Source organism: Montipora foliosa, chromosome 7 (assembly GCF_036669935.1).
Source record: "Montipora foliosa isolate CH-2021 chromosome 7, ASM3666993v2, whole genome shotgun sequence".
Lineage (NCBI taxonomy): Eukaryota > Metazoa > Cnidaria > Anthozoa > Scleractinia > Acroporidae > Montipora > Montipora foliosa.
Genome location: NC_090875.1, coordinates 34,070,652 through 34,092,820, shown reverse-complemented (window position 1 = coordinate 34,092,820; position 22,169 = coordinate 34,070,652). Strand labels below are relative to the sequence as shown.

General features: G+C 40.9%; 2 protein-coding genes across 2 annotated transcripts in view; one reads left to right on the top strand and one right to left on the bottom strand.

Moving 5' to 3' along the window:
- Positions 1 to 11,391, top strand: part of LOC138010138 (fibroblast growth factor receptor 4-like) — an 82,057-nt gene extending 70,666 nt beyond the window's left edge. The window contains exons 15-16 of the mRNA XM_068857086.1: positions 7,589 to 7,685; positions 11,269 to 11,391. Coding sequence (XP_068713187.1) covers positions 7,589 to 7,685; positions 11,269 to 11,391 — 220 coding nt within the window. The remainder of the gene's footprint in view (positions 1 to 7,588; positions 7,686 to 11,268) is intronic.
- A 2,744-nt stretch (positions 11,392 to 14,135) lies between these two features.
- LOC138010137 (golgin subfamily A member 6-like protein 25) overlaps positions 14,136 to 22,169 on the bottom strand; it is an 8,306-nt gene continuing 272 nt past the window's right edge. Inside the window, exons 2-7 of the mRNA XM_068857085.1 lie at positions 20,476 to 22,155; positions 19,948 to 20,197; positions 19,298 to 19,467; positions 16,763 to 17,265; positions 16,121 to 16,206; positions 14,136 to 14,518 (exon numbers count right to left, since the gene is read on the bottom strand). Coding sequence (XP_068713186.1) covers positions 14,491 to 14,518; positions 16,121 to 16,206; positions 16,763 to 17,265; positions 19,298 to 19,467; positions 19,948 to 20,197; positions 20,476 to 22,155 — 2,717 coding nt within the window. The 3' untranslated portion in view covers positions 14,136 to 14,490. The remainder of the gene's footprint in view (positions 14,519 to 16,120; positions 16,207 to 16,762; positions 17,266 to 19,297; positions 19,468 to 19,947; positions 20,198 to 20,475; positions 22,156 to 22,169) is intronic.

Here is a 22,169-nt window from a genome sequence, read left to right as displayed (position 1 = left end):
CACACACGAAATAAACCACGGCACAATATGCCTTGATACTGGCGTCAGCAAACCCATGCAGGGAACAGTTGACGGGACGTTGATACATGTGATACATACATCTGGGTACAGAGACCTCCTTTGCGGTTCTTAGATCGTCCAACCACCCGATCCAACGTTTCCTCTCCTCATCCTTTAACTCGCCATCCCAGTCAACTTTATTTGCACACAACTCTTGAAACAGCACCCTAACACTCACAAATACAGGGCCAATTACTCCCAGCCGATCATACAACCCAGCCACAACTTTCAAAATTCTCCGTTTCGTCACAGGCAACCCGTCTGCCCTTTTCGCTAATTCGGTCAATTCAAAAACGAATAAATCTTGATCGCAATTCCATGACAGCCCCAGCACCTTTTCACATTTCGTTCCCACTTTTACCCCGAGCATTTCTTTCGCATAACTTTCGTCGGCGTTTGCAATCTGCTTGTTTACGTTTGGTTCGTCACACAATTCACACTGTGCTATTTTTGTTCTCAACTCTTGACTATTAGTCAGCCATTTCCTCAATTTGAAACCTCCAAGTGCTAATGTTGTTTGTGCTTTGTCATGCAATTGGATGGCATCTTGGGTGGTCTTCTCCCCGGACACGAGATCGTCCACGTAAAAGCTTCTTTTCATCATTCGCACGAACTCTGGGTCAACTTCGATAAACGTGTCCAAATGGTACTGCAATGTAGCATTTAGCAGAAAGGGAGAACAATTTACCCCAAACACAACGCGACAGAACCTGTACACCACCGGGTCTACATGTTCACTGTCAACATTGTTTACCCACAAAAATCGCAAACAATCACGGTCACGCAAACTGATTTCAATATTGAGAAAAGCCTTCTCAATATCACCCACCAATGCGATGGGTTTCTCTCTAAATCGGATTAGGATCTCATATAACAATGGCGACAAAGCGGGGCCTACGTGTAAACAATCGTTCAGCAAAACTCCCTTTTTCCCTTCCTTTGAAGACGCGCCATATACCACTCTTAGTTTTGTGGTTTTAGCTTCTTTCCGAATAACTGCGTGATGTGGCAGGTAATGGATCTTTTCTGGCCTTTCTAATTCTGGAACTCTTTCGACAATGCCAAGTGCGGCTTGCTCTTTGATGACAGCGTCATAGGCTTTCAAAACATCGGGGTCATTTTTCAACCTTTCAATCTGGGGAGTAAGGTATCATCGAGTTTGGATTCGCGTTCGAGTTCGAGTTGGACTTCGAGTTGGAATTCGAGTTGGACTTCGACTTGGAATTCGAGTTGGACTTCGAGTTGGACTTCGAGTTGGAGTTCGAGTTGGAATTCGAGTTGGACTTCGACTTGGAATTCGAGTTGGACTTCGAGTTGGACTTCGAGTTGGAGTTCGAGTTGGAATTCAAGTTTGACTTCGAGTTAGGGTTCGAGTTAAAGTTGACTATAAAAATAAACCCCCCTCACCCCAAAAAGAAATAGAGGGGTAGGGTAGGGTAGGGTAGGTCCCGCAAAACCAGAGCCCGCCGAGATACTTACATTTTTCGAAGGACCGCTTGTGCTTATGGGAGGGCACAAACCAACGATAGTATGACAAGGAATATTTTTCCTTGAAATGTAAATGCTAACCATGATCCATGATGCTAACCAACGATCTCTCATGAAGAGAAAGGATTTGAATCAAAGCAGTGTCCATTTCTGTTAAGAAAGTGCAAGTGGCACATAAAGATACCTTGCATCTCAACTTTGGCCTAGCATTGTAAGGAAATATTTTGAGGCTTAGGTGCCCGAGGTCTTCAGTACGGTCCTAGGCTCCGTAATCGATACGGAACGACCAAAGCCTGCAAATAACGTGTTTATTTTTTATTTTTTCTCTACAGTATTATTTTCAAAGCAACTTTTGTGTTTAAATTTTAACAGGCCCTTTACAGCTAGACCATCACGTGACCTACTTTTCATAAAATTGTGGGCTATAAATTAAAGAATGCCGGAAATGGAAAAAGCATGTCAAAAATATCAAAATGGCCAAGTTTGAGGCCCTTGGCATTAAAGAATGACTTTTATGACGGTTTGAATTTTTAAAAAAATGAGAAGATTTGTGTTGAAAAAGTTGTTGAAGAGAAAGACCTTACTCTCCAGCAACATTTTCCATAGAAATCCTCTAAATTCTCCGAAAATTCAAATTGTAGTATAAACTCACTCTTTAATACCAGGGGACTCAAAGTTGCCCATTTTGCCATTTTCGATATCCTCTTTCCACGTCTGGTATTCTTCAAGTTATAGCCCAGCAAAGAGCCAATGCAAATGTGGCGTACGCGCGCGTTTGACATTTCGTTTAAAATTGAGCTATCGGAATCCTTACTTGTTGGACTCTGTGTTAAATGTTTATATTTTACTTTGTTTTACGGTGCAACATAAAGCTTGAAACGTTGGGAAAGTTGGAGATTTCGGAACGGTCCGTATTCGGGGTCCGGAAGGCGAAATCTAGACCGCAGGAGCGGCGAGATTCAGGAATGCTGAGAAAGTGGAGGAAGAAAGAAGACAGTTACCTGTTTTCCAATTTTGCTGTGAGAGGACCTTTCAAAACCTTTTCCAGATCTCGCCCAAAAAAATAATCAACATGAAAGTTACCGTTAAAAAGTGACGTTCACTTCCGATCCCCTATATTTTCCTCGGTTATAAGTAGAAAAAACCGGCAACTATTGTCTACGTAGCAGATTACAGTTGAGATTACAGTGACAGATCAGTTTGTAGAGAAATAAACAATTTGTTCTTTTGAAAGTTGACGTTTTGTCCAAATCAAATGTTTTAGAAACTGACAGTGAGAAGACAGCTCGTTTTAAATGTCAATCGTAGTTCACTTTCGTTGCGTTTTTACTTTGCAAGTGCCTATGATTGTCTTGTAGAGCGAAATGAAATGTAGAGAGGTAATTAAAATTATTTTTAATTCTGAATAATATGAAATCGTCTATTAGTAAATATATGGGCCACGACCCCAAATATGGACAATTTGTTATTATTCATTCGCAGTGACAAAAGGTACCACACATTGTTGAAAACCTATATCCCTGCTCTATATTTTAATGTGTCAGCAATTTTATTACTTAAACCACATGAAAAAAAAAATGAAAAATCCCAATATTGCCCCGAATTCCTGTTCTTCGCCCAGCTTATACATATCTTTGCTTATTAACATTAATAATAAATAATAATTATACATTATTATCAATTATATACTTGCGTCCAACTCGAAGTCCAACTCGAAGTCCAACTCGAACTCGAACTCGAACTTGAACTCGAATCCAAACTCGATGGTTCGGGATTCCCTTCAATCTGTCCCTTCAGGCGTTTGAAACTGTTGCGATAATTGATTGGAAGAGGTTCATGAGATTCTTTCCACGGGAGACTGACTTCGTACCTCTCTCCATTGAACGAAATGCCGTCCTTTAAAGCCTGGTGAACCTCGTTTTCTTCTCTAATGCCAAGGGTTTCTAGATCCCACAATTTTTGCACGCCCTCCTCTAATTCTTTGTTATGTCTTGGCATTACTTGCCTGACGAAATTAACGCTGATTTGCGAACCATCGGGGACCCCCTTCATTGGGCCTGACAACACCCATCCCAGACAGGTTTCCACGGCAACCGGCTGATCAGCCTCCCCCCGTATGGTTCTTCCCCTTTGAAACGACCAAAGGTAATCCGCCCCGATCAGTAAATCAATGCCCAGAACTTCGTTTTTACCATTTACGTCCGAAAACCAGAGGCCCTGCAAATGAGGATAATCGCCTTTCCTGATTTCGATATGTTGATTTCTAATTTCCGCTCTAGTAGGGGACTCATACGCTTCGATTTTGACTCTCTCCCCTCCCTGCAGAGGAGACAAGTCCAACTCGTATACTGCTCTCATCCCACAATCCTTCGTTTGCTGGCCAAACGTGCTTATTTCGAATATGAAACATGATGTTTTCCCATGCAAACACTACAGGATATTCTCGACTTACAATCACGCGAAATATGGCCCTTTCGGGCGCAAATAAAACATCTAGCATACTTACGTAAAAGATGTTTTCGCTCCTCTACAGATTTCACATTCATACAGTCTTGGTGGGCATGCCCACCCTTACAATACGCACAAAAATCGTTCGTTTTCGCCAGTAAGGCGCTTGCAGAGTTCAATCCTATCCCTGTTCGTCCTCCCTTGTCCTTATCCCGTGGATTGGGATTTCTAGTTTCGACACAATGTTCTTCCTTCAATTCAAGTTCAGTCAAACGTTCTCTCAACAGATCCTCCATTTTTCATTCGTGATGGTTCTTTCCTCGCGTGATCTGCAATCGCACCCCTTCCGGTAGCTTGCCAATAATGGCAGGCACAACAATTCCTTCGTAAGTAGTAGATTCCACATTTAGAGCCTTCAGTCCTCGATGATGGACTTCTGTGTCATAAAGTCTTCGAAGGCCTACTGTGTCCTTGTCGTAGTATACTGGGCTTAAGTTCAAGAGATCGTTTACGTGCGCTCTTTCAATCACAATAGCCTTCCCGAATCTTTCCTTCAATAAGTCAATGGCGACTTGATAATTTTCCGTTGTAAGGGCAAGTCCAGCAATGTCTGTTTTTTTTGCCGCTCCACCTAAGAGACTGCGAAGATACGTAAATTTATCGACACTCGAAAGGGCCGTATTCGAGTGGATGGAACTTTCATAGCAGTCCCAGAATTCTTGCCACTCCTCGATTTTGCCATTAAACCGCTTTGCCTCTAATTTTGGAAGCCTGACACGTATATTAGGTTGAGAAGTGGCTGGACTAACTTGTGGACTTTCACTAACAGTAGCGTTCTGTATGTGCTCTTCATGATGACCGCCAGACGATTTAGGCCTCAGAAGGTCATCCAAGCAAGTAATTGTTGCGCTGATTTCTCCTTTCAGATCACCAGCGGTACGAACTTCTTCTGCTATTTCTTCGTCGGTTACGCTCCACGCTCACGAGGCCATTCATCTAGCTGTCGAAGGCTGGTTAACTGTTCCTCTAGACTTGCCTTCAATTTCGTAAATCTCGGTCGTGTTTCTGGTGTACAATGTCCAGTTGCGACAAGCTCCTTTGCTTCGGGAAGAATCTGTGTCACATAGGCCTTATGTCCACCTCTCGTCTTTCGCTTTGCTTTTACAAGCTCTGCCATTTCTTCTGGAATCAATATATATCCGGCTCGAAGGATCAAGTGTACGGGAATATCTCCCGGCGCTAGTTCCCGATCAAAAGGACTCTATCTTTCTGGTTAAATATTGCGTTTTATTTACTCGATTACACTTTCAAAGCCTACTAGATCCTACTACACTCGTTCGTTCGTCATTCAATCTGGCCTAAAAGCCTTTACATCAATAGCCTTTTCAATATTGAAATACAATAACACTGTGGTTACCAAAGGGTTTGCGGTTACCCTTATCTCACGCTATCATAATGCAATATACTCTGTTTCACTAACATGTGTTTCTTATCTATCATTTACTAAGTATATGTCACACTTTGACTTGTGTTGCGTTACAATGACTATTATCAGACATCACCCAACTAGTGGATTGGCTACACTACTAGAGGTCTATTAGTAGTAGTCCTCAAATAGTGAAAAAAGCGTGATGCTTTCTTTCGTTTTGTTCCCAAATAAATATATTTTCAACTTGCATTTGCTAACTTTATTGTTGCCTTTTCTGTCCGACTAGTTGGGTGATACTAAAACAATTAGACCCGTAGCCCGCAAGGTCCACAGGTCAAAAGCCCATTCGGTTTCGCCTCATGCGGGCTACGGGTCTAATTGTTAAATAGTCACTACCTCTTACCCAAAGAGGGTTTGAGGTAACAAGGCGAATCTCCATATTTGACCCTATATCCCGATGAAAATTATTGGAATTCCGTGTCATACTGCGTGGTTATTTCAAAGACGACACCTTAGTCAGTTGGTGTGAAAGTACACCGCACAGTCATGGTAACCACAGATAAAAGCAGGAGCCCATCAGTAAAAGCTTGCTTCTCCCATCCAAGTCCTGTGAGTCAACCTTTGCGCGTATCTTTCTATTTTTGGAACGCCAGTTCTTGTGCTTTTCACTTATTGTTTAGAATGGACAATCAGAATAAAGATATTGTCTGACAAAGAATGAAAAAGCAAAAACAATGCAAGCAAATTGATGTAAATTGATGTAAATGCGAGTCTACTGCTGATGAGTTAGTTCTAAAAATAGAAAGATACGCGCAAAGGTTGACTCAAGGTTATAGTGCTTAGGACCGGGAGGCTCGTAGGCAAGGCTTCTGATAAAAATAACCTTGGCAACACGGGCGCGATCTAAAAATAGATTTCGAGTAATTATCATGGGGAACAGGGATTCACTTGCTGGTAATTAATTATTTCATGGCTAGAAAGTTTCCAAAGCTGTAAAAAAAAATTATGAAGCCACAGTCAATAAAAACACGGCACTCACTGGATATAAATTATTTGGCTCCAACTGACTTCTGCGCCACATCGCAAATGTTGAATATGATGTTCTAATTACGTCACGCGCAAATCGTAGAGCTTGGGCCACCTGTTGGGGCATGACCAAAAAAAGCCGTCGTTATTGCCTTCACTTATGTCAAGCAATCAGGTCACAAATAATAACATTTTCTTACAATTGGGAAGTAGATGTTGACCGATTAACGCATCCGGCAATGGGGGAAAACAAAAGAGCGAGTGCCCTTTTACACAAATTCAGACGATGATCTCAGTTTCCATTATATTTCACGTGCAGATGCTCAACCATGCATTGACCTCAATGAAGACATTTGAACTTCGGAAGCTTTCGGGGGTACAGTAATAGATGATCCATGGCTGCTCTTTTTGCACTAATTACATAATCACGTGATGTGTCGTCATTCTTAGCCCATAAAATCCCTAGTTTTCACTCATGAGTTCAGCGGTCATGTTATTTTCCACATAAAAAGGATAGGCTTATTTTAGAATAGATCGTTAACTAATACAGGAGGGTTAGATCGTATATCACCTTAGCCACCATTCTTTTTCTCGGGGAACCCACATGGCCTGACGTCCTAAGCAAACGAATGAATATTGTAATAAGAAGTGTCTTCATCGTAATGTCCTTTTCTATGCGCCCTGTTTTCTGCAAGGAAAATGAAAAACCGGTGGTTTTTGGTATTTCAAGCCTTTTCGTCCTTTTCTGTAAATATTGCACAGTACGGAAACCGTAATCTAGTCGATTAGCTGCCACAAACGTCATAGCTAGACGAGATCGAGGAGAGTCCTAGTCTGTGAAACAGAACGCTTTGTGAATAGTTTTATCTCGAACTCCGTTGTTTTTAAAATATTATTTTTACCACATGCATCTCCTAACGCTCTGTTGTTTCTCACGAACTAATTCTTTATCGTCTTCCCGTCGCCTAAAAACAGCAACCCTGGTGATATATATTTGAAATCATGATATTTTTTAACAGAAGGATGAGACCGAGTTATAAATTATCTAGAGTTACTGCTTCTATAATTCTCATCAATCAACATGAGATGAGTGGACGGGGGTGAAAACTAAGATAACGTTAAACTGTTTGTTCCCAGGTATCACTTCATGGAGAGGTGCTGGCAAGAAAATCCTGACTTTCGTCCACATTTTGAAAATATTCGTAAAGATTTACTTTCTCTCATCGAAAAAGAGGTAATTATCGAGATTTGAGTTAAAAATGCCAATCTGACACAACACCTTTTTTCGTTTTTAACATCCCTATTCATAAACGATAAAGATATTCAAGTAGAGAAGTTTTCAGATGACTGTTGAAAACCTCTCTAACAATGCATGGCAATTATTTGCCGACACAGTGGTTGCCCACAAATATCTCCAAGAAGCACCACATGTGGAAATAACGTCCGAAAGTGTTATGAAAACTCTCTCATACAACTTCCCTCAAAAGCCCTTGAAAGGCCACGTTTTGGCAGACAATTCAAGTTTCCATTTTCCCAAATTTTCAAATTCTACACTTATTCTAAATACATATATTTGCAAGTTGAAAAAAAGAAAAAGAAAAGAAAAGCAATGAATAGCGAATGATAATTACAAAGAAACAAGCAAGATATAGAATAGTTTTGAGCATGTTTGGGACACCTAATATACTAGAGACTAATCGAGTAGGTGACCCAAATTGAAAAAAAAATATATATATATATATATACATATAACTGCAGACAGTACTGTTTCGGCCTTCTGGGCCTCATCAGTGCAGTGCTGATGTCTGGGATGGAGGTTAAGCATATAAAGCCCCCCCCAAGTGTCCCACACATGTGGTACATCTAAGCCATGCCAGATTGCTCAAACTAGCGAGCTAGTGAGCATGCGCAATTGCTAGCGGCAATGACTCATCCCAGTAGAGTGCTCAATTTGGACATGAAAGCAATAGCTTTGTAATGCCAAAGAGCTATATCTAACTGCAGACAGTACTGTTTCGGCTTTCTGGGCCTCATCAGTGCAGTGCTGATGTCTGGGATGGAGGTTAAGCTTATAAAGCTTATAAAGCCACCCCAAATGTCCCACACATGTGGTACCACATGTGGTACATATAATGAAATAACGTGATAAATTGATCATTAGCTAAAAGTGCTCAATGGGTCTACCAGAGCTTTGAATAGATACGTAAACTTGAACTAGGTCAAAAACATTTATTTGCTACTCCACGTTTCATGCTTCTCATGAAGCCAGTCATCAGGCAACTGCCAAAAAGAAGGAATACATGGTGTTTTACAGTGATTTTCAAAAAAAAAAGGAAAAAAACGGTAGCAATTCACTATAGGCTGGGGTGCATAGCAACGGTTAAACAATACAAACTGTTTCCAGTGAGCTGCTAAAAATAAACCTTAAATAATTACGCTATTAAGAAGGAATTTCTTTGCATGTCTGCAACTTGTTACAAGCTCATTTCTGTTGTTAAGGGTCGCCAAATCTGGTCTACAAATTATATAGTATTTCTCCCACAGACATAAATTACACTTCTTCGTTACATTTGAATAGGATCTCGCATGCCTAACAATCCGCCATTTAATGTGATAGTCGACTTTCTTGTGTTTCAAACCCCATACATATTTACTAAGTTCAGTGAAATTTCTGTAGCGTTCATTTCTAAAGGAACATGTGTGGTTTCTATAACGTGATTTGAATGATGTGTCGCAAAGACCGATGTAAGTTTGCTTTGACTGAGATGTTGTGACCTCTCCTTGATAGATGATATTCCGCACGTTGCACTTTCCGTCTAGAGGGCAGGATCTTTTGTCACGGCAGTTGCAAGTGTTGATAATTTGAGCGGGTGGATTCGATGACTTGTTAATGACGGCTTTATTTTGGTTGGAGATAATTGTTTTTACATTGCTCATGCAGCATAACTAATTTTGAGAGTGTTCCGGTTGAAAATTCTGTGCAAAGGGTGTGATTTTGGGAAGTGCTTGCCGATTAAGGTGAGGAAACACTTTTCAACTTTTCTTTTGACGTTTTGGCTATATGGAGGATTGAACAAGGTGTTGTTTCTAGGCCTATTCTTGCGGTGTTTGGTTTGTGGAGTTGTTTTTCTGTAGGTTAGATTATATATGTAGCCGCTCTTGTTGAGTGCATCCTGGTAGGTTTCTTTCACTTTATCAAATGATTCTTTGTCGGAAGAAATTTCTGAAAGGCGCTTGTTTATGGATTCCGGTATGTTCTTTAGGATGGATGGGGGGTGGTTGGATTTCTTGTGAACGTAGAGTGGGATGTTTCCTTCTTTTGTGTAGGGATAATGCTTTCCAGATTGGAGGTCAAGGGTGACGTCTAAGAAATTGGCTTTAGTAATGTTTGCTTCGACTGTGATCTTTAAGTCGTTTTCACGGAAAATTTGGCAGAAGCCCTTCTTGATTCTTTCGATCTGTTGAGGGTTTGAGTTAAAAGCTGCCAAATCGTCGTCTCTATATAGGCCGATGCTGTTGCCATACGTTTTGGTTAGACATGCAAGACAATAAATAACAGCCCACTAGTTCGCATGTTTCAGCGCCATCGAAAGATCCCATTGTTATGTCGAATCGGCTGGCAGAAGATTTTTTCTCCCAGGGGCAATCATTGGAAAACAGGAGAGATTGCTTGGAGAGGAAAATGATTTCTCTTTCGTCGGCACTGATGGGTCTGTAGATATTGGCGAAGTCGAGTGCTTTGGTGAGCAGTTTTTCGGTGATAGAGGGGTAGAAGTCACATACATCAAAGCATATGAATGAGAGGTTTTCTTTGTGCTGTAGGGCGTTGAACCAGTTCAGTACGCTGGTCGTATTTTTCCACTGATTGATTTGCGTCTTTTGGATTATATTGAATTATATATAATATACATAATTGTTAATTAGGTTAAAAGAATTGCTTCATAGAATAAAGATTAGAGAAAAAAAAAAACCAGGACAACTAATGTAGCAATCAATCATTACACTGAGCGAAATGATATATGAAATGAATGATATACTGAACTGCGGATATGAAATCAAATAAGGCTATGATCCTCGCAGTTATGGATGCAATTTTAGCAATTGCGTAGAGAAACCTGAAAAATTCAGGACTTAAACGGGGTTTGAACCCGTGACCTCGCGATACCGGTGCGACGCTGTAACCAACTGAGTTATGAAGCCAGTGACGTTGAGAGCTGGTCATTTGTGGGTTCTAATTTTCCCGTGAGGAATGAATCAATGAACGGTTAGGGTTAGGAATGAATCAATGAACGAAATGATATGTGAAATGAATTATATACTGAACTGCGGATATGAGTTTTTCAGGGCTTCTCTACGCAATTGCTTAAATTGCGTCCATAACTCCGAGGACTATAACCTTACTTGAAATCATTGCATTCTTAATATTTTGGGGAGTCTAGACAAGGATATAATTTGTTTAGTACTTACACGTAAGCACTAAACAAATTACATCCTTGTCTAGACTTCCTGTCTGTATACAGGCAGTGCATTCCAGAGACTAGCGTCAGTAAACTGATGAGCTAGAGCTGAAGAGACAGAGCTATTTCCGCCAAGTCTTACTTGAATAGTTATCTTGACCCAATGATGACTCTCTCTGCTATTTATTAATACCGTTCTGGGAGAAAAAAATAGAGTCGTATTGATCGTAATTGAATTATTCGTAAGAAATGTGTTTTAAACCCAGGCAAGGCGGTCAGACAAGCAGTCGAGCAGAAAGCAGACAATCAAGCGGGAAACAGATTAGAAAATGATGTTCTTGTTTTATGTGAATTTTTCAGTTATACCTCGGACTGATGGACGAATCGAAGTACGATGGAACAAAATACGCAATGGTCGAGGACGTGTGCGCGGCTTCAGTTCAGCCACGCCCAAAGAAGAAATGTTCAAGTCTGAAGTTGTGAAGAGGCAATCAGTTTCTTTTGATTTAATTGAGTTAAAAAGAGAATTAGTAAGCGTAGTGATTCACAACCATAGACGATCTTTTATCACTTATGTCATTTTAGCATAAAACGCTTTGAATGTGTAGAAAATTCCTAAAATGATAAATTCCGCTATTCAGTTAACATTCATAGAAAACAAGAGAGTTTTGAAACAAAATGTTAGGAACAGAATATACGGCTCTTGTTGTTTCGGGATGTTACGTTCTTCATTTAAAGAAACTGTTAGGTATAGAATGCTTATGACTAAGGTGTACCAGCCTATGTAAGAGTTTGCTTCATCAGATAAAATGCAAGGTAAGTAAAATCGGTCACCCTAATGCGTGGTTTAAAAATCGGAAAAGATCCAATTCTTAGTCTTGCAAATGACCAAGTTTAGCCGGTAAACCTGCAAGAGGAGTCATGGCAGCCATAGTAGGAAGCTAAGACAGTAGGACGACAGCAATGAGGATAGTGTATACTGTTTTAGGAGTATTCCTATTAAAGCATTAAAGCTGCAAATTAATTAAAAGCTAAGAATGGGTTTAGTGAACAAAAAACAAAGACTCTGCAGGCCCTGCACGTGAGTATCACATTTTGGTACATTTCTCGGTCGTTGTCTCCTTGACAACGACGTGGGATGACCAACTTTGAGGTCCACTTGAAGGTTATTGAACAATCGGTTAAGATTTACCATCTTGCAAAGTTTTCTTCTAATTTGTCTTTTAGTGGACATTGTCCTTACTTAAGCCCGCAATTGCTGCACTTTAAAGTGCTTTGCTATTATCTATCATTATTATTTACTATTATTATCAATATTACCAGGAACATGTTGAAGTTCTAATTGCTTTGTGCAAAGTCGTAATTTATGTAAACTTGTGTAAACGCTTCTAAAAGATTTAATTACATTTGTCAAAAATCAACGTTAACTTTGTGCTTCTTACATATTCTGCTATCAGGCGTTTTTTTTCTTCCGCGTACTTTTCGCGTCCTTCCAAAAAGAAAAGAGCGCCTGATCGCGGGTTAGTTGCTGCACCTCTGACTTTTAATGAAATGGGCCACCATGGAGTTCACTTTATAATCTCTGTGTGCTAGAGCGAGGTCTTACCATCTCAAATGCTTGACACTTAGCATCGCTTAGAGTAACAGCCCTAAGGAAGCTAGCATGGCCTATTTCTCATTTACATCACTTACAACACTGACGTAGGACTGGTGACGACCCTTCTCGTATTCATTTATCGTGGACAGTCGTTACTTTATCCATTCCTTTCCATAGAAATTTAAATGATATTCGGTTCAATTCTTGGACGATTTCCTTTGGAGCCGGCAGAAGCGACAAAATATAAACAAATTAGGAATGATTAAGGACTTAATAACTGTCACTCTCCCATAAACAGAAAGAACTCTTGAAGGCCAGAAATTTACAAGCTTTTTGACGCTGTCCAGCCTCTCGATAAAATTCTTTTCATGCAGTAATTTGGTATCATAAGAATAGTACACCTCAAGAGCTTTGATTTGTTCGCCGCTCCATTTAATACCAAAGTGTGTGCAGACACGAATGTTGAAAGACGCATCCCTCGTCGCCACCACCTTATTTCACGTCTGTATCTCAGCATATTTTCTTTGAATCATTTCGAGTCCCCCCGGAAGAGAGAGAGATGAGTTGGTAATTTAATTCGGAGGTCTTGGGTTCGATTTTCAGCATAGTCAGAGTTTTTTTCTCTTTCATTCTGTGGGCCCATGTCTATGACTTAATAGTCACTACCCCTTACACAATGATAGCAGGAGAGTTTGAGGTAACCAGGCGAGTCCCCCATATTTGGCCCTATATCCCGATGAAAATTGTTTGAATTCCATGTCATATTGCGTGGTTACTTCAAAGACGGCACCTTAGTCAGTTGGTGTGAAAGTACACCGCACGGTCATGGTAACCACAGGTAGAAACAGGAGGTCATCAGTAAAAGCTTGCTTCTCCTATTCAAGTTCTGCGAGCCAACCTTTGCGCGCATATTTCTATTTTTGGAACGCCAGGAGTTCTTGTGCTTTTCACGTACTGCTCAGAATGGCCAATCAGACTAAAGTTATTATTTGAGTCTCCTGCTAAGGGGTTAGTTTTAAAAGCAGAGAGCTACACGCAAAGGTTGACTCAAAGTTATAGTGCATAGGGAGGTTCGTAGGCGCGATAAAAATAACCTTCACAACACGGACGTGATTTAAAAATAGATTTCAAGTAATTATCATGGGGAACAGGGATTCGCTCGCTGGAAGTTATTCTTTCATGCCTAGAAAGTTCCGAAACCTGTAAAAGATTATGAGGCCACAGTCAATAAAACCACAGCACGGATTGGATACGAGTTATTTGGCTCCAACTATCTTCTGCGCCACATCGCAAATTGTGCGGCAAATAACATTTTCTTGCAGGAAATTGTTGAGTGGAGAGTTATAACATTTTGTTGATACCGAAAATTACTTGATACCCTGTCTATATACAAGGACAATCTTGTCGTTCATAAGAGCCTTCCTTCAATCTTACAACGTTATAATGACATCAGCTGTTTCTAATAGAGACGGAGAGAAGATACTGATTCACCACAAACGTGTGCTCTGTGTTGCGTTTTATTTATCTTTGTTAGCTTTAGGTTCGTATCAAGAGGTTTAGTATAATTTCTGATGCATCTAAGAGAACATCCAGTTTCCAAGAAAAAAACTCGGTCGTATAAGTCTTGTAGATAATCACTTTCATACCAGAGAAAAGAGGAAAACTTGACTTTTTTCATATTCAGTATTTTTCAGTAAACCTCGACCAGTTTGTAGGAACGTTTTAGAAATTCGTTTTCTTAGAATGATCACCCAAGCTCCAAATAATGTAAGCCATATTTTAGTCCATGCACCGAATATACCAATCCAAAATTATACGTAAAGGATTACCAAACTGGCTTTGTAGCCCTTGTTAATGCTTCGTAAAAAAGAATATGTTTAAGTTTGCTTAACTGAAATCCAGAAACGTTATATATGCAAGCCAAGTTACAAAGTTGAAACAATTGCCCATTCGATAGAGGATAAATATCAAAAGTACTTCGAAGTTTAAAAGCCCATGTCCAGCGCACAGCTCCTACAAGGAAACGGAAAAGAGGGTTTGATGTCAGACTAAAAGTATTGATGTTATAAAAAGACTAAGTTGAAGCTGAATGGACGGACTTTTCAGCCTTATCATTCTCTACTGATGTAATACTTCGAGAAAAGTTCTGAGGACTGCCACTTGACAATTTGGACCTGCCAATTTGGCAACCGAGGAATTTTTTAATCCAATTATTTCCAAATTGGACAAGCATGTAGTCCTGTTATCTATTAATTATATAGCTTCCAAAAACGGTTTGTTCTCACTGTTAGAGGCGAGTTAAAACCCACAAAGCTGCTTTAGGACGGTGCCTACTATGCTTATTGCGCATACGTTCTGCGCATCTCGAGATACTAGGGTTTCCTATCGGTGATGCTTACTAATACAGGGTAGTAGACTCCGTCCTTAAGTTCCCTAATACCTGCAACCTGATTGGCCAATACTCGGTTCTTTTATTTATGTTGACATTTGATTGGGTGATCAAACGTATCCAGATTTTTCTCAAATTGGACGGTTTGTTCAAAGTTACGCAACTACATATTTAAAGAATGACATGTCCCCTTTAACCCTTCCCCTACTAAGAGTAATACTTATAGATTTTACTCTGTCTGACACCAGACGATTTTACTCGTCACTGGAAGCTGCTTCAAGGGTGAAAAGGATAACAACATCTAGGTCCACTGAAAAACTGTGTCCCCTTTAACCCTTCCCCTACTACGAGTGATACGTATAGATTTTGTTGTCTAACGCCACACGATTTTACTCGTCAAAGGGGGCTTCTTTAGGGGTGACTAGGTTAACAACATCTAGGTCCACTCAAAAACTGTCCCCTTTAATCCTTTCCCTCCTAAGAGCTAAGAGTGATATAATAGATTTTAGTCAGTCTAACACCAGACGGCTGTAGTCATCAATGGGGGCTGCTTCAGGGGTGAAAAGGTTAACATCTAGGGCCACGCAAAAACTATGTCCTCTTTAACCCTTCCCCTGATAAGAGTTATACTCACAGATTTTACTGCCTAACACCAGACGATTTTACTCGTCAATGAAGGCTGCTTCTTCTTCCCTACTGAGAGTGATGCTTACAGATTTCACTTTTGTCTAACGACAGGAGCCCACGAGTTCATGGGCTCCTGGTAACGAGATACATTTTTACTCGTCACTGGAGGCAGCTACAAAGGTGGAAGAGTTTACAGTACCCTAGCTTTTATTTAAACAAATTTGGAGCGTTTGCTGTAAGAGCAAATATGCTCGCCCAAACGAAGCCTGCAATCCAGGTCAAAATTATTGGGACAATTCGCGCTTTTCCCCCTCCCCCATTACAATGTTAACTTTTCACTGTCTCCGAAATCAAGATTAGTGCATCGATGGCTCAAATGTTTCAACATCGTACTCCAGGGGGAAGGGGGACGGGCGAAAAGGGTAGGGAAAGAAGAACACGCGTTGCTCATATGACGATGGACCAGGAAGCATGTACAATAAATTCTCTACTTTTCGGCCAAAATGTTCCAAAATGTTTTGATCCGGATTGTATCTTTCTTTAGACAACATTGAGTTTCTGGGAAACATAATCGTTATGACATCCACACTAACACTTACTCTCCAGACTTCTTACGAGCTGGTTTGGAGTTGTCCATCATGGTGTAATAGCTGAAACTGTCCCTTGGGTCCAGGTCGCTGATCGCCTGAGAATACAAGAAAAACAAGAAAACAGTTCGCAGTTCGCTTGGGTCCAGGTCGCTGATCGCCTGAGAATACAAGAAAAACAAGAAAACAGTTCGCTTTTCTTTGGTGCAATGCGGAAAATTCATAAACAAGTCGAAGTTTGAGGACTCGATTTCCCGCTCATGAGTAGTTTTCTCTGCTTCTTTGGGTGGGCCCTTTCCCATGATAAGGATTAACGCACTGATGGATTTTAGGTTTTCTTGCACTACAACTTGCTTTTTGATAAATCGCTCTCGCCAACTGGCCGACTGCCTTGCGGACCTACCTCCCGAACAGCGTTTGTTTTACCTTTCTTCTCTTTAGCACGAATTGCCCCTCGATGAAGAAAAGGTAAAGAAATTTACAGTAACAAGTGTTCAAGAAAGTCATAACCATTTTTTCTTGCCAATAAAGCGCTCGTAACCTCACGTGAACCCTAAAATATGTTGTTTTATCACTCTTATTCCTTTGGGCCTCAATTGAGCAAACCTTTTACTTCACGGCTTGAGTCGTTTATTGCGTGTAGCATACTCTTACCTGTTCGTTTTGGGTGGGGCGAGATGGAAACTTCTTTTGGTAATCAAGGATGGCAGACTGTGCCACTTGAATCTGATCCGAAAAAGATGGCCTTCGCTTTCTGGAAAGTTCCCTTTTTATCTTACGACGTGTTTCCTTGGCCTTTCCCGGCACTGACTCAGTGCCCACAAAGTTCGGTGCTATTGCAAGGCATGCGTTGTTAACTTCATCTGCAAAGGACAGGCGTCGTTTGTTTTGGCCAAGGGTTCCTGCAAGGAAGCTGTTGTACTTGTGGATTTTTTGCCGACGTTCCGAAGCCTTCTGTTCATGCTCCTTGTTCCTGGCCTGGGCATCAATGATCTCTTTAGCAATTAACAAGCTGTCAATGAGTGAGTTTCTCCTGTGTCCTGTCTGTTGTTTGATGACCTGCCTTAGCTCAGCATTGCGCCAATCCCGTTTTCGATCTTCATCAAGGACCTCTTGTAGTGGACGACCTCCAGTGTAGTCCAGGATGCTCTCTAAACCTGGACCATTAAGTATACAGTCCTCTAAATATTCGAATACAGACTTTTTCGCTCGCTAACTTTTTTTTTGATGGCAACAGGAACTCCCTTTTATTTTTTTACTTATCATTTTTTATGGGCTCTTGACGTAAAAACGGACTGAATAAGAAAAAATCCTACCACCCCTCCAGAATATTTGTTCGTCGCTGTTTGTCAAAACGAAGGCGATGAATTTGATGAATGCTTCTGGCTGTCTTGGGGGGAGGCCGACAGAATCTATAGATCCTTATAGAGTTCTTAATCCTCGGTTGGTGAACAACCCCCATTAAGAAGGTTAAGAAGGCTAAGGGGGTGGCTCTTTACTACAGAAAGACAATGGCTACTTAGAAAGGTCGCATGGATGGCTCTTTGAAGTACCTTTTTCAATGGAAATCTGACAAAACTTCATAATAAGGAGCATGTGCAACTAGTCCCAGTCCTTTGCCGTAAGCTTCAGTGAAAACCATGTAAAACCTCTCAGGAAACGAAAGGAGGAGGCGGTTTTTTCACCGGATGGGAACCCATCCCATCATTAAGAAAATAACACAAACAGCGGTGATAAACATTGTATTCCAACGCATTTATCACCGCTGTTTGTGTTATTTTCTTAATCAAGCTACGATGGCCTAAGAACAAGAGTTTATACCATCATTTTTCGTAAACTGCAGTGCGAGCTTTTCATTTGGGAAAAAAATGAAACTGATATTTTAAAAAGCGTATCAAAGGAGCTCCTTATGACGTTATAATATTTTTTGACAAACATCTATTTTTAAAATCCATGCTACAGATTTTGTGTTAGAATGTTCTTATACTGTTGTACAAAAATTTGTGGAAACATAATTAACTCGCTGAGGAGTTTTTAGGCAATATCTATTTTGGTCACTTGATTTACTATATGGATTCAACATATAAACGTTAAACAGAACACTCTTGGCGAAAGAGGATAACTGCAGAGTTAAAGGGCCTCGAGAAATGACTATTTGAAGGAGTCCATAGCAAGGGTTTCGTAGTTACGAGCCACTCCCCTTAGCCACGAGAGGTTTTGAGCCACAAAGGGCAACCAGAAGGGATCTACTTTTCTTTTGAATTTGTTTGACAGTACACTACCTATCCTTCCTCTACGACAAAATTTTATATACGAAAGCCATATTTATTTGAACTGCGGAGGGAATCAAGTTAAGATGCCGATCATGGCAGTTATTGCTCAACGTTAGTTGAGCAGAAACGAAAGGAAAGCCTGAAAAATTCAGGTGTGAAATGGATTGTCCCTTCCTCTATTCGAGAAGACTAGTTGAAACATAGTTAATTGAGGGAAATGGTTTGGAAGCTCGGCAAACATCAAAGGAGAAAACAACGATGCCAAGATTTAGGTTGGAAAGTCCACGACCGTGCACAAGTTTTTGCTTTGCGCTCATACACTATGCATGAATCACGTATCCAAGAACACGTTTCTATTGGTTAGTTCCTCAGTATGGAGTAAACAACTATTGTGTTTTGTGCACGGTCAAGGCCAAAAAAGAGAACAAAAACATACAACAAAGAAATTTGTCGGGTTTCACAACCATTCCCCTGTATTTACTATGGTTGAAAACATGGGAGAAACCGTTGTCCTGGTATGAAAAATGTTCACCTCCAGTTTCCTTTCGTCGCTAGAAAAGCTCGTGTGCTTAAGTTCCTTTTTTGGCACGATTCCTCCCTTACTTCTGTGTTGATCTATTCCGCAAGTTAGAGCTGAATGACGAGTTAAATGCAAGCCCTCCCTCGCGTCTGTTTTTTATAAAATCCACAGACAAACTGCACGTTGTAGCCTTGTCTTTGATGTGTTTCTGCTGCGTTTGTATTTAAGTCTGTTTGCCCCGAAAACATTGAAACAATTTCAAGAATCTTTGTCGATCGGTGGTTGTTTCCTTGACTAAATTAATTTCGTGTCTTAAATCTTCTGATGCGAAATTTCCATGAGGATTTATAAGCCCTGGGCTTAACATGTTATTGCAAGACAACCTCAATCTCCCACCTGAGCTTCCATACATTGGCATAGGAGCAACTGGAACTGGCATCTGGTAAGGATAGGCACCTAGATGACTTGGCTGCACTCTGATGCTTGACAGCTCTGCATTACCATATCCTGCTTCAGCGTCTTGATGAATTCGGCGACACATATAGGCATAATACAGTCTGATTGGCCTGAAGAAAACATCCAGCATATTTATTTTTAAAAAAATGGATTTTTTTGTGGTTGTGTGTTAACTTAACCTTGCATTTTTTACCAATTATTTGTGCTATTGACCTATATCATCAGTGCGATTCCACTTAAATCCATATGTTTCAGCACCAGGCAAGTTCCCACAGAGTTTATGACACTGAAGAGGTCTGAGAAAGGACGTACGTACGGTTTATAGCCTTATCTTAGAGGACCTGAAAGGCCAACAATTTGGAGGTAAAATTACAATGGTAGCACTTTCTCCTCACACGATCTTTTGGATAGTGATGTGACTCTCAGCCATCTGAGCAACTTGTTAACTAACCCTAACTTATTGCAGTTTGCTAGATAATTGAGACTCCACTGTCCATTAAGCCTGTTAAATTTTCGAAGGTGCCATTGCCACGCCACTGCCACGCCAGAGAAACCGGAGAGCATTCAAATGTGTACTTTTTTCAACTTACCATGCGTAGATAAAAAAGGCCGCTGCCAGGAAGATGACAAATGTCGCTCCGATCGCGTAACCAAGAAGGCGCCAGGTCATTGAGTTAAAAGTGTTGTTATCATCCGTATTAGTATGTCTTTTGGCTTTCTTTTGTTTCACATCAATATCACGGCTTCCGCGATGCGACAGCATCATACCATTCCAACGGAGTCCAGAAACAGGCAGCGAAAAGTGCTCCTTTGTCATCTTAGATTTGTCATACGGAGAATCTAGGTTGCAAAAGGAAGGTTTGGTCTTCAATAGCATTGAAAACAAGTAAATTATCAATCGTAAAGCATTGTGTGTTGGGAACTGTATACGAAACCTATGGTACTAGGAACGTTATAAACGTAACGTAAACCCTGAATTGAGCAATTGAACAAACAATATCACTTGAAATTCGAGCACCATACAATTCTGCTTTCAAAACAATACTCAACTCCAATGATTCCTTCCACTGTGGAAAATTCGATTAAGGCTCTACTTTTCCACACTCAAGTTATTGTACCTGAATTCCCGTCTTCCTCTTCCTGTTCATACTTCTCTTCGTCAGCGTTCCACTCAGCATTAGATCCCTTCTCTTCATCGTCCTCGTCCTGTTCATCCAACTCGTTTTCATCATGGGGACTCCGATCAGTGTCAAATGCTTGTTCTCCTTCCTCCTCCTCGTGTCCGTTATACTCCTCTTCCTCGTCAGCGTCCCATTCAGCATTTGATCCCTTTTCTTCATCGTCCTCTGGCTCTTCATCCACTTCGTTTTCCTCATAGGGACTCTGATCAGTGTCAAGTGCTCGTTCTTCTTCCTCCTCTTCCTGTTCATAATAGTTCTCTTCCTCGTCAGAATTCCATTCAGCATTTGATCCCTTTTCTTCATCGTCCTCTGGCTCTTCATCCACTTCGTTTTCCTCATAGGGACTCTGATCAGTGTCAAATGCTCGTTCTTCTTCCTCCTCTTCCTGTTCATAATAGTCCTCTTCCTCGTCAGAATTCCATTCAGCATTTGATCCCTTTTCTTCATCGTCTTCTGGCTCTTCATCGACTTCGTTTTCCTCATAGGGACTCTGATCAGTGTCAAATGCTCGTTCTTCTTCCTCCTCTTCTTGTTCATAATAGTCCTCTTCCTCGTCAGAATTCCATTCAGCATTTGATCCCTTTTCTTCATCGTCCTCTGGCTCTTCATCGACTTCGTTTTCCTCATAGGGACTCTGATCAGTGTCAAATGCTCGTTCTTCTTCCTCCTCTTCTTGTTCATAATAGTCCTCTTCCTCGTCAGAATTCCATTCAGCATTTGATCCCTTTTCTTCATCGTCCTCTGGCTCTTCATCGACTTCGTTTTCCTCATGGGGACTCTGATCAGTATCGAATGCTCGTTCTTCTTCCTCCTCTTCCTGTTCATAATAGTCCTCTTCCTCGTCAGAATTCCATTCTGCATTTGATGTCTTCTCTGCATCGTCCTTTGGCTCTTCATCGACATCGTTTTCCTCATAGGGACTCCGATCGGTGTCAAATGCTCGTTCTTCTTCCTCCTCTTCCTGCTCATAATAGTCCTCTTCCTCGTCAGAATTCCATTCAGTATTTGATTCCTTTCCTTCATCGTCCTCTGGTTCTTCATCGACTTCGCTTTCCTCATAGGGACTCCGATCAGTGTCAAATGCTCGTTCTTCTTCCTCTTCTTCCTGTTCATAATAGTCTTCTTCCTCGTCAGAATTCCATTCAGCATTTGATTCCTTTTCTTCATCGTCCTCTGGCTCTTCATCGACGTCGTTTTCGTCATAAGGACTCCGATCAGTGTCAAATGCTCGTTCTTCTTCCTCTTCTTCCTGTTCATAATAGTCCCCTTCCTCGTCAGAATTCCATTCAGCATTTGATTCCTTTTCCTCAGCGTCCTCTGGCTTTTCATCAACCTCTTTTTCCTCATAGGGACTCCGATCAGTGTCAGCGACCCATCTGGTGTTCAATACACGTTTTCCGTGCTCGCCTGACGGTTCATGGTACTTCCTTTCCTTGTCTGGACTCCACATAGTGTCCAGTTCCACTCCATCATTGAGGTCCTTTTCAATGAGAGACTCCTTCTTATTGGCTGCTGTGCCAGATCGAGTAGCTTTAAGGTGGTGGTCCTTGCTATCTTGAGAAGACAGCAGATTTGAAATATCCCCTCCTTTGATTTTTCTCAAAGGCAAGGATTGGCCTACGAGTAGAACA